Source organism: Trachypithecus francoisi, unplaced genomic scaffold (assembly GCF_009764315.1).
Source record: "Trachypithecus francoisi isolate TF-2019V2 unplaced genomic scaffold, Tfra_2.0 Lachesis_group4, whole genome shotgun sequence".
Taxonomy (NCBI): Eukaryota; Metazoa; Chordata; class Mammalia; order Primates; family Cercopithecidae; genus Trachypithecus; species Trachypithecus francoisi.
Window position 1 is genome coordinate 8,178,520 of NW_022681469.1, and position 11,463 is coordinate 8,189,982.

The 11,463-nt window shown below is 52.1% G+C and overlaps 2 protein-coding genes across 7 annotated transcripts in view; one reads left to right on the forward strand and one right to left on the reverse strand.

Annotated features, from left to right (window-relative positions):
• SMARCD3 (SWI/SNF related, matrix associated, actin dependent regulator of chromatin, subfamily d, member 3) overlaps nucleotides 1–963 on the forward strand; it is a 39,127-nt gene extending 38,164 nt beyond the window's left edge. For all 4 annotated transcript variants that reach the window (XM_033194747.1, XM_033194748.1, XM_033194749.1 and 1 more), the window contains 3 exons: nucleotides 189–311; nucleotides 438–539; nucleotides 780–963. In XM_033194747.1, the coding sequence (XP_033050638.1) occupies nucleotides 189–311; nucleotides 438–539; nucleotides 780–833 (279 nt within the window). In that variant the 3' untranslated portion in view covers nucleotides 834–963. The remainder of the gene's footprint in view (nucleotides 1–188; nucleotides 312–437; nucleotides 540–779) is intronic.
• Nucleotides 964–1,134: 171 nt separating this feature from the next.
• Nucleotides 1,135–7,898, reverse strand: CHPF2 (chondroitin polymerizing factor 2). 3 transcript variants are annotated; one of them, XM_033194742.1, is made up of 5 exons: nucleotides 7,052–7,898; nucleotides 5,668–6,228; nucleotides 4,310–4,874; nucleotides 3,348–3,530; nucleotides 1,135–2,583 (listed from the first exon to the last, which is right to left on the reverse strand). In XM_033194742.1, exons 2-5 carry the CDS (start codon nucleotides 5,928–5,930, stop codon nucleotides 1,276–1,278), a joined length of 2,319 nt encoding a protein of 772 aa, XP_033050633.1. In that variant the 5' UTR covers nucleotides 5,931–6,228; nucleotides 7,052–7,898; the 3' UTR covers nucleotides 1,135–1,275. The 3 variants fall into 3 exon arrangements, with proteins under 3 accessions (XP_033050633.1, XP_033050634.1, XP_033050636.1); XM_033194743.1 differs by having other exon boundaries at nucleotides 7,316–7,333; XM_033194745.1 differs by lacking the exon at nucleotides 3,348–3,530 and having other exon boundaries at nucleotides 5,668–7,898.
• Between the last annotated feature and the right edge of the window lie 3,565 nt (nucleotides 7,899–11,463).

Genomic DNA, 11,463 nt, shown 5'->3' on the forward strand with positions numbered 1-11,463 from the left:
CATGCTGCTTGGAGTTAAACCTCATTCCAAGTTTAGTTCTGCCCATCCCCTCTGCCCCTGGGACTTCAGAGGAATCAGGGGCTCTGAGGGGTTGTCCTTCACAGGCCTCCCCTTCCCACCCGCTTCCTTTCCCCTCCTCTCCCACATCACCATAGCCAGGTGGAAAGCATCTATCTTTCTACCTGCAGATCCATGAGACGATTGAGTCCATAAACCAGCTCAAGATCCAGAGGGACTTCATGCTAAGCTTCTCCAGAGACCCCAAAGGCTATGTCCAAGACCTGCTCCGCTCCCAGAGCCGGGACCTCAAGGTGAAGAGGGAGACTCAGGGAGTACTGGAGTGGAAGACAAGCACATCGGGAAAGACAGTAAACGTTGTACTCCAGGGGCAGGTGAGGGGATTCGGGGCTCAGGGCTCACCCCACGCTCCCTCCCAGGTGATGACAGATGTAGCCGGCAACCCCGAAGAGGAGCGCCGGGCTGAGTTCTACCACCAGCCCTGGTCCCAGGAGGCTGTCAGTCGCTACTTCTACTGCAAGGTATGGAGGGACCCTTGCCCTGAGGCTTCCCCTCCTCAACTCCAAGAGAAACCTCCCTGTTCAGCTTGTGGGCAGCCCTCACAGCTCCCCACAGTAAAGCTTCACCACACCGCCTCACCATGCAATGGCCCTCCCTGCTCCCAGATGCTCTTCCACGGCAGGCGGTGTCAGTAGGTGGGGGTTGTCCTGATCACTCACCAGGAACACTGACACCTGCTCCTGTTCTCACTTCCTCTAAAGATCCAGCAGCGCAGGCAGGAGCTGGAGCAGTCGCTGGTTGTGCGCAACACCTAGGAGCCCAGAAATAAGCAGCACGACGGAACTTCCGGCCGTGCCCCGGGCCCCAGCGCTTTGCCCCGGGCTCCAGCATCACTCCTCTGCCACCTTGGGGTGCGGGGCTAGATTAAAAGTCATTCATCTGACAGCAGCCGCGTGGTCATTGGAAACTGGGCGGGGGGGGGGTGAAGGGGGAGGGAAGGGGGAGTGAAGGGGGAGGGAAGAGGGTGGGGAGACAGTGGGTCCTTTTGGACAAACTCCCCATACCCTTCCCTTGGATTCTTCTCCTCACTCAATTTTCCCTAGACCTAAAAAACAGTTTGGCTGAAGACACGTTTAATAACATTTTCATATTTAAAAAATACAGTGACAATTCTCTATCTGTCCACCATCTTGCCTTGCCCTTCCTGGGGCTGAGGCAGACAAAGGAAAGGTAAGGAGGTTAGGGCCCTGAGGCAGGCTAAGTGCTGTTGGCCTGCTCCTGCTCAAAGAGAGCCATGGCCAGCTGGGCACGGCCCCCTAGCCCCTCCAGGTTGCTGAGGCGGCAGCGGTGGTAGAGTTCCTCACTGAGCCGTGGGCTGCAGTCCCGCAGGGAGAACTTCTGCACCAGCCCTGGCTCTACGGCCCGAAAGAGGTGGAGCCCTGAGAACCGGAGGAAAACATCCATCACCTCCAGCCCCTCCAGGGCTTCCTCCTCTTCCTGGCCTGCCAGTTCACCTGCCAGCCGGGCTCGGGCCGCTAGGTAGTCAGCGTTGTAGAAACAGCCCTCTGCAGAAGCCTGCCGGTCAAATCTCCCCCCTATAGGAGCCCCCCGGGAGGGGTCAGCACCAGGAGGGGAGGGGGGGTCAGGGCCAGCCCCCGGGGCCCCTGGGGGTGATCTGTGTGGTGACAGGGCGGGATTGAACTCCTGGAAATGAACTGGAAAGAAGGCCTGCCAGCCAGAGATGGCATTCATGCGACAGCGGTTGAGGACTTCCGGCCCAGGCCTCGTCCACACAGTGGTGAGGAAGAAAAGAGTGTCCACAGGGTGCTTCTTCGAGACCACGTCCATGAGTCGCACCTGGGAAGGGGCCTCTGCTCGCACGGCAAGCCAGGCCAGCCTCGTCCCGGGGTACCGTCGCTCTAACTCAGCTGCTGCAGCCTTCACCCCAAGAAATGGGTCTGGAGCTCCACGGCCACCTTCTCGTGGCCCGTAGACCAGCAACAGAGTGAGCAACGCATGTTCTCGTGGCTCCAGGACATTGGCTGCAAAGGCCTCGAGGAAAGCCGGGGCTGCAGCAGCTTCATCCACCAGGAGCGGCAGCACCAGCTGCACTCGGGTGGCCTCAGTGACATAGGGCATAGGTAGGATTTCCACCCGGCTCAGTGGCCGCAGTAGGCTGACCCTGCGAGCCAGGGCCCGCCGGTGCCCACGCTGTGTCACACATTCCAATAGCAGGTCCAGGGTGTACTCCATGCCCCGTGCTGGGTCGAAGCGCCGGTAGCCGTTGAGCAGTCGCTGCTTCTGGAAGCGCAGGCGGGGTTGATAGCGCCGATTAAGCTGCTCCAAGGCAGTCTCCAACGCATCACCTACGTCCGCCCTGCTAGCCCCCTGTAGCGGACACTTGGGAGCGCCATCTGCACAGGAGAAGGTGTGCTGCTCTGTGAAGTAGTCCCAGCCCAGCACCTCAAAGCGAGAGTGTGGTATGAAAGGAGCAGGGAGCCCAACGGGCCAGCTCAGCCCTGCCTCCCCTTCGGGGGTCAGCACGGTCAGGTTCCGGATCTGAGCCTGGGTTGGAGGGAATGCGCCTCAAGTTAGTGCCAGCTCCAGCTGCCTGGGCTGTGAGATTCAAACAGCTGAGCTCTGTCCCAACTCCATCAACACTTAGTGACAGGTCCCTCGCTAATCACTGAATCCCTTGTACGTTATTCTTCACCTCTAAAATGCAGACAGACAGGAATCCTACTCGCCTTACACAAATGCCATGAGAAGGAGGTGGAAAATGTGCTTTTTGCACAGGTAAAAATATCTTGAAATAGAAGCTCAACAGCCTTTCTCTCCCATACCCAAAGGACTCACATCCTCTTCATAATCACACCCTTGTTTTCATCTATACTCCACCTCTGCCAACCCCGACATTCAACTTGAGAATTCTACCTTCCACCCTTGGGCTTTCTTGGGACAGTTCTAGAAGTTAAGAAACTTCAGAGTTTTTGCCTCCTTAGTGGACAGGCACTATTGAGGAAGAGCTAAAACTATTCTGTCTGAACACTGTGCAGAGCTTCCTGATCCTCAGAGTCTACTTGCAAACCCCTTTAGCTGCATTCAAGTTGTCCTGGGAGCTTACCTTATGATTGCTTTGGACCCCCAAAGACCTTTGTCCCTGTAGTTGTTTTAAATGTAAGTATGGTCCGTCTCTTCCTGCCCTGCCATTATACAGGGCCTAGACCAGCCCCACTGCCAGTTGCTCGCTCATTGTACGCCTGGACATCTCAGGCTCTCTCTGACCCTCCGACTGCAGTCCTCTGCCCACCTGCTCCTCTTCAGCTCACCTGCAGTTGTTCTATTTCACTGTAAGCCCGCTCCAACTCCAGAGCGCTGAAGCGTTTGTGGAGCCGGTACATGAGGGTACCTTCGGAGACAGGGTGCACGGCGAAGGCACTCAGGAAAGCCGAGCTCCCTTCCTTTTCAGGGTCCCTATTTTTGGCCAGTTCAAATGAGCGATACTGCTGCCCCTAGAGGGACAATCAGACCAATCAATGACATACACAAGAGCTGCCAGTCCCAAACCGCCCTTAACCATACTCAGTGTTCATGTCTGTTAGCACTGCTGCGTTAGAACAGAGGAGGCACCCTTTCCAGCACCTCGCTTAACCCCAGTTCTTTCACTGCCCACATTTTGGAAAGTAGAAAGTAAGTAGGCAACTAAGGACACTCTCAGTTACTCTCAGTGCACTGTCTATGGGCTAGCCCTGCTCTGCAAGGAGCCATCACAGAAATAACATATTAAAAGTAATAAGGATACTCTCTTCCCCCAAAGATTCCCATTGTTCCTCAAGGGAATGAAAGAAGCAAGCCAGAAAATCTTCCCAATACTTTGGTTTGAGAGGATGAGCCATCTCTGGGTTCTTCCACTCTTCTCCAGGACAACAAACAGGGCAGCTCTCTGGGCTGGAAAAGTGATGATCACCTCACTTCTCTGGGGAGTAGCCATCTCTAAGACATGCCCACACTGCCATAACTGAAGTGCTGATATCGGGGGAGGTGTGGAGGGCAGGGGAGAAGGACTGGTGAGTAGGAGCACCCTTTGGTCTTGCTTAGGGGTTCCTAACAAAATACCACTTTTGATAGCCCCAGGTTCTCAGATTGCCAAAGGTGAGCAACAGAGGGCCCACAGGGCGGTCAGTGGCCAGGAAGGAGGAACAATGGCCTCCAAGGTGCTGCTGGGAGGAAGGCTAATCACTCATCCCCACTAGCTTATCAGGGACTGGGACTGACTTGAAAGAGCTGTCACCTGGTGCTGTGAGACACAGCCGACGCCCAGAGAGTCAATGAGGCAGCGTCCAAGCCACTCGTCAGGACGGGCACTGAGAATGTCTCCTCGGCAGCCATCCAGATGTGGCCGCAGACGAAGCAGGAGACTCCGTGACAACAGGTAGCCAAAGCCCCCATGACAGTACCGGGCCTGCTCGCCTGCGCCAATGAACTCCTCCGCCCGGCCTAAGTACAGGTCTTGGTTGATGCTGAGGTGGCCAGCAAGGGCTGCCAGGCGGGGGGCCTGCACATATGTGTCATCCTGCATGATGAAGAACCAGTCGTAGTCGGCCCCAAAGTGTGTGTGAAGGTGGCGCAGGGTCTCTGACATGAGCCAGGCAGGCCGCTCATCCCCATGAGACACCACCTGCATCCCTGCTGGAGCCCGGGCCCCCCGCTGCCCAGTGAAGTAGAGTAACCGAGGGAAGTGATGGGCCACTGTACGGTTCACAGCCACGGCCAAAGTGGACAGTGTAGCTCGGGAGGTCAGGACAGCCACCAGCAACCGCTCACGGGAGCCCAGCTCTGTCTGGATGTACCGAGTCCTGTGGAGAGACCGGTGTGCCAGGGGTCAACTCCCTAATCTTTAGGAACCCAGCTTGTTCAGTATATACATCCCCCTCTAGAAGTGAGTGAGCTGAGGCTGAGAAGGGAGAAACCTCCCTCCTTGTCAATATTAATTAGGTACTCAACTGAGTATCCACTAAGTAGCTGACACTGGAATTGATTTGGGAAGGGAGGGTGTCTACTATGGATAGATTAGATAGGTTAGATGCAATTCCTGCTCTGTTCAAGAACATGGAACCCTGGCCGGGCACGGTAGCTCATGCCTGTAATCCCAGCACTTTGGGAGGCCAAGGCGGGCGGATCACCTGAGGTCAGAAGTTCAAGACCAGCCTGACCAACATGGAGAAACTCTGTCTCCACTAAAAATACAAAATTATCTGGGCATGGTGGTATGCGCCTGTAATACCGGCTACTCCGGAGGCTGAGGCAGGGGAATCACTTGAACCCGGGAGACAGAGGTTGCAGTGAGCCAATATTGCACCACTGCACTCCAGCCTGGGCGACAAGAGCAAGACTCCATCTCAAAACAAAACAAAACAAAACAAAAAAACACAAACAAAAAACACTGAACCCTAATTTAACACCAATGAATGTGAGACTTTCTAAGACCTGAGAAGGAGGGAAAAAACAGGAAGAAACCATGATGGAAAATAAGCCAGAACTGCTCCAAGTCGCCTGACGCCGACTACCAGCGGAAAGGCAGAGGCAAGGATTTACACCAGCCCAAAACAGGGCCAGTGTCTGGGGACTATGCATACATGTTGCTCTCACCTGAGCACCTTCTTGTAGGGCTTGTTGGGGTCCCTGTAGTAGGGGACAATCCGGGGTTTGAAGTCTTCATCACTTTGGTCTAGCCGAGCTCTCGAATCTGGATTCTGTGGCCCTCCTCGCTCCCCTACAGCCTCAACACAGGGATCTTCTCCCTCCCCCTGGATCCAGGAAACCCGCAGGAGGCTCAGGCTGCACCCCAGAGACAGCCCTAGGATGAGGGGAAGCGCTGGCCGCAGCAGGGCCAACAGGGAGCTCAGCCGCATGGTCGTAGGCCCTGCCAGGCGGGTGCCCAGGAGCACAGCCTCAAGGATCAATGGATTGATGGGTACCAGGCCAGTAGTAGGCTTGCAGTTTTAACCAGGGAACCTGGGGTCAATGAGGCCAATGACAGAGCAAGGCCCGCGGGCTTCCAGGCCCAGCATCCCCAAAAAGATTGCCCTGTCTTCACAACTCCTTCTGCCTGCTCTTCAAAGGTGAAGGTGTCAGATCCAACCCCCAGCCAAAACGGTAATAAATGTAACAATCAATGTCACTCACACTGGGATTATGGTCTGTCTTCCACTAGAAAGAGGAGGAAGTAAAACTCAATACTGCCAAAGCTAACCCAAAAAGGAGCACTAAACACATCTGCAGACTGGGCCTAAGTCAACAGATGACAGCAAGTGACTAGGGAAAAGCACACCATCCATCAAAACAACAGCCCCCAAACAGAGGAGCCGGAGCATCCTTCTGGCACCGGTTCTCAGGCAGGCTACTGCGGCAGGCCCAGCGGGCACAAGGGAAGGGGCCGGAGCCTCTTTCTACTCTGCTCCCTGCGTGTGAGGAGACGCAATGGCTACAGGAAAGCGGTCAGGAGCCACTCGCATGGCACACACAAGTTCTGCCCACCCGAATGAGGTAGATCGGTGACTCAGCACTGACAGCCTCTCAGGAGCACCATGGCCGATGGAGCCATCTTGCAGGGCATTCTCCTCGGAACCCCAGCTGCTGAGGAGACAGCAGGCGGGACTGGAACTCCTACTGTGTGCAAGCGATTCGGTGCCTGGTTTAACCAAGGCCCCAGCGAGCAAACGAAACAAACCAAAAGCAAACAGAGAGGACAAGCAGCAACTAAAGACAACGCCAGGGTCCTGGGAACGCAACGAGAAGCGCGGCCGGCTTCCGACAGGACCCCTGCCGGGGTCCCAGAGCCCCTGCTCTACCTCTTGGCGATAAGAGACCAAATCTAGCCCTAGAACGAAGGCCCGACGCGAGTCTTCGCCGTTCGTCTCAAAACAGAAACTGGCCACGTCACCGGGCTGCTAGGAAGGGGGCTCCGGAGTCCACCTCGGGTCGTTCTGCGAGCCGGGGTCGGAGGTCGCGGCTGGGAGACTGGGGCACAGACCTCGTTCTCAGGCCCGTCGGCGGGAGCGGAGGCCGCGCCAGAGACAGCACCGAGGCAGCGAGGGCAGGACCAGGAGGGACGCCCAAGGCCCTCGGGGAGGGGGCCCGGGTTTCAGGGCCGAGGGCCGGGGGCCGGCGGACGCCGGATAAAGGACAGCCAGGGGCTACCGGCGTCCAGGGAAGGGGCGGGGCGGAGGCGTGGGGACCAAGAGCGGCGTCCCACACGCGCCTGGCAGGGAGCAGGGACGGGGAAGGGGGAACAGACCCCAGTTCCCGCTGAGGCGCCGGCTCCGCCGCTGCAGCCGCTGCCACCTCACAGCCCCTGTCCGCAGCTTCCTCTTCCGCTGCCTGTCAGTCACCCGTCTCTATGGTGACCGCATCCGGCCGCTCGCTCCGCCCGCGCGCTCTCTATGGTCGCTCCCACGGCTTAACCGCACAGCGCGTAGCCTCGGCCAGGATGCCAGCTGCCTGGCTCCAGCCTGCAGCCCCTCAGTAAGACGCGTGCGCCCCCACATAGGCGAATCCAGGCAAATCCAGAGTGGACCAAAGCTGCCCCGTAGCTTGGGCTGAACCCTGTCAGCCTGGAAAAAGCATACCCCCACCCTCGAGAGCGTTTTTCTCCCAATTGGCTGGGGAATCCCATCAGCCTTTCAGTTGCCTAAGAAATGTTTGTTGTTTGCCAAACACGTACCTAAGTTCCGGGCATCGTCATGAGTGCTGGGTAAACAAGTGGTGGACGAGATGGGCATAGTCCCTGCTCTCAGGGAACTGTAAGTTGAGGGAGACAGGTAATAAACACACTTGACATAGCAAGAATAAAACAGGTAGAAATCCCAATCTGTGATAAGTACCATTGCAGAAAAGCACAGAGTCCTGTGGAAAAACTAAACAGAAAGTATTAAATTAGATTGGGAATTTGGTAATGCTGAGATCCAAAGGTTCAGGAAGAGTTATCCAGACATGAAGTGGACAGTTTTCCAGGCAAAGAAAAGAGCACCGGAATGTCCTGAGAGAGGAAAGAGATTGGCTTGGAGAACAGGGAAGGCCCAGGGCATCTTAGAGCCTGGTGAGGGGAGAATAGCCCCAAGTAAGGTTGGGGAACAGGGAACAGGTAGGGCATTCGGACCACCACAGTGGTTCCACAACCAGAATGGCACTCTCCCTAAGGAGCAATTTGGAAATGTACGGGGCAATTTTGTTGTCAAATGACTGGGGGAGAGGAGCCAAGGAGGCTCCCTGTCTTGCACATTGCAAGATAGTATCACACAAGAAAACTGTCCTGATCCCACGCAGCTTTCACATGTCCTACTGAACATTCATATAGGTTAAAAAAAAAAAAAGAAAAACACTGGTTATAATCATCTGATGTGCCTGTGTCTTATATACAAAAACAAAGTAATATTGTAGGGGTGTGAAATGTGCTGAATTTTTAAGGAATGTAACCACCATGTTAACAGAAGGAAGATTGTACTTTGTTGTGTTCAGGAATTTATTCGGAGTTACTCACCATTTTGAAGAACTGTGTCACTGATAGCAGTGCTATTCATAGCGTTCGGTCTGCATGTCTGCATTTGCACTGCCACAGTCAAGGTGCTCCTATGCATAAGTACAAGCATCTGACTAATTATGCTTTCTAGCATACTGAAATAAAAGTATTATCTTATTATAGAGGATTTCCTTTTATTTCTTCTTTCTGCTTTGATTCAGACACTATAATTTTTTTGAAATTATGTATGTAGTTAGGCTATACCATCTATAAACTTCATTTCAAAATAGTAAACGGGGAGTTGTAAAAATGTTATTAAAATGGAACATTGGGGCTGGTAAAGTTAAGAACCACTCAAGAATATCTTGTATGTATATCTTATATATATAGCATTCTAGGAGTATATAAGATAGAACTCACTGATATATTGCCTATCAGCACGTGTTATCCCTGTTTTAGTCTCATCCTTAGACTGCAACTGAATCTTTTCTCATCAGCTGGCACATGGTAGGTGGTAAATGACTTGCTGGAAGAGACTCTGGGAAACAGCAGAGACACTTAGCTCAAGGTCAGAAGATTTCTAGACCAGCGCTGTCCAATACAAATCTAGTGCAAGCCACAAATGTAAGCCATATATGTTGTTTAAAATTTTTTAGTAACCACATTTTTTAGAGTTAAAAAAAGGTAAAATTAATTGTAATATTTTATTGTATTATTAAATATATCCAAATCATTTCAACATGCAGTCAATATGAAAAATTATTGATGAGATACTTTACATTTTTTTGTACGGAATATTTGAAATCTGATGTGTATTGTACACTTAACAGCAAATCTCAATTCAGACTAGCCACATTTCAAGTTCTCCATAGCCACGTATGGCTGGAGGCTACCATATTCAACAGTGTAGGTCCAGATCCTTTTCAGTTACTAAGTTCCTAGGTAATTCTCCAAGAGACATTTCCTTCCTTGGGTCTCCATGTCTTTGTAATTTAAACAGTCTAAGCCAAATGTTCTTGTTTCCAGCACTGACCTGCTGTGATTTTTTTCAAATTTAGCCAGTCCTTTTCTTATCTCTCTTTACTCACCTCCTTTTCTCCCCCATTTTCCCATTTCTCTTTCCCTATTTCTTCTCCCCTCATCCCAAGTTCTTTTCTCTGGCTAAACCCAAGGTGGGGTGGGCAGGGGGAGGGATGGTGGCTCACACCTATAATACCAGCATTTCAGGAGGTTGAGGCAGGAGGATCTCTTGAACCCATGAGTTTGAGCCCAGCCTGGGCAACATAGGAAGACACGATCTCTATAAAAAATTTTAAAATTGTAGCCAGGTGCAGTGGCTCATGCCTGGGATTGTAATCCCAGCACTTTGGGAGGCCAAAGTGGGCAGATCGTTTGAACCCAGGAGTTCCAGACCAGCCTGGATAACATGGCAAAACCTCATCTCTGAAAAAAAAACCCACAAAAATTAGCCAGGCATGGTGGTACTTGTCTGTAGTCCCAGCTACTTGGGAGGCCAACATGGGAGGATCACTTGAGCCCAGGAGGTCGAGGTTGCAGTGAGCCATGATCACGCCACTGTACTCTAGCCTAGGCAACAGAGCTGCCCAGAGCTGCTTGTCACCTTAGTTTCCTAATCTGTAAAATGGTAATAATACTCACCTCAGTTTGTTGGCGGTGGGGTGGGGAGGTTAATGTGATGGCATAAATGAAAGAGCATAATAAATATTGTTCTCTGTAAACCACATTTTTAAACGAGGCTGGGAAAGGAGAAGCATATTTCTCCCAGGCGGCACAGGCACTTGAATCTGTGTTTTTTGTTGTGTTTTGTTTTTTGGGACAGGGTCTTGCTCTGTCACCCAGGTTGGAGTGCAGTGGTACGATCTCAGCTTGCTGCAACCTCTACCTTCTGGGTAGCTGGAACCACAGGTGTATGCCATCACGCCTGGCTAATTTTTGTATTTTTTTTTTTTTAATAGAATAGGGCTTTGCCATGTTGCCAAGGCTGGTCTTCAACTCCTGAGCTCAAAACATCCACCTACCTCCGCCTCCCAAAGTGCTGGGAATACAGTCACGAGCCACCACGCCTGGCCAAATGAGTGCTTTTTATGTGATCCACAATCATAACGCCTTTGCTTCATACAGAAGAGCTTTGCAGTCATTTAACTGTATTCTTTTTGTAACTATCATTCCCATTTTACAGAGGAGAACATGTACTTTGCCCAAGACCACACAATGAAGCGTAGAACTGGGGTTATGCTCTTAACTATGCGATGTCAAGTGAGGTCTCCACCTAGGTACCCCAGCAACACACAAAAGTCACTTCTTTTAGGGCACTTAATGTCATGGTCTCAAGGTCTGTTTTTGTTGTTGTTGTTTTGTTTTTTTCTTCTTTTTTTAGAGACAGGGTCTAGCTCTGTCACCCATTCTGGAGTGTAGTGGTTTGATTATAGTTCACTGCAGCCTTGAACTCCTGGGCTCAAATGATCCTCCCACCACGGCCTTCCAAAGTGCTTGGATTACAGGTGTGAGTCACCACACCCAGCTTGTTTACTTTTCACATGTTCCTTCTGCACTATGAGCTCCTTGAGGTCAGGGAGTGACTTTGCACCATTGCAACTCCAGCACACATAACTGAGCCTGACAGATAGTAGGCACTTCGTTGGTGGAGGATATTCTAGGAAAATATATGTTCAAAGGCATGCAGGTGTAAAATAGCATGGTTAACCTCCGAACTATTTAAGTAGGTAACTTCTACTAAAGTATTTGAATTTGAGAAGAAAAACTAGTTCTCACTTTTTGAGTCACGGACTGTGGACGAAAAGGTGCCGCATTTGGAGAATATGCTCACGGGGAGCAATAGCTTCCTTTGCTTCCCCAAGTATCACTGATGGTGAGGCTCCTGCTGCACAGGAGCCTAGAGAAGTAAC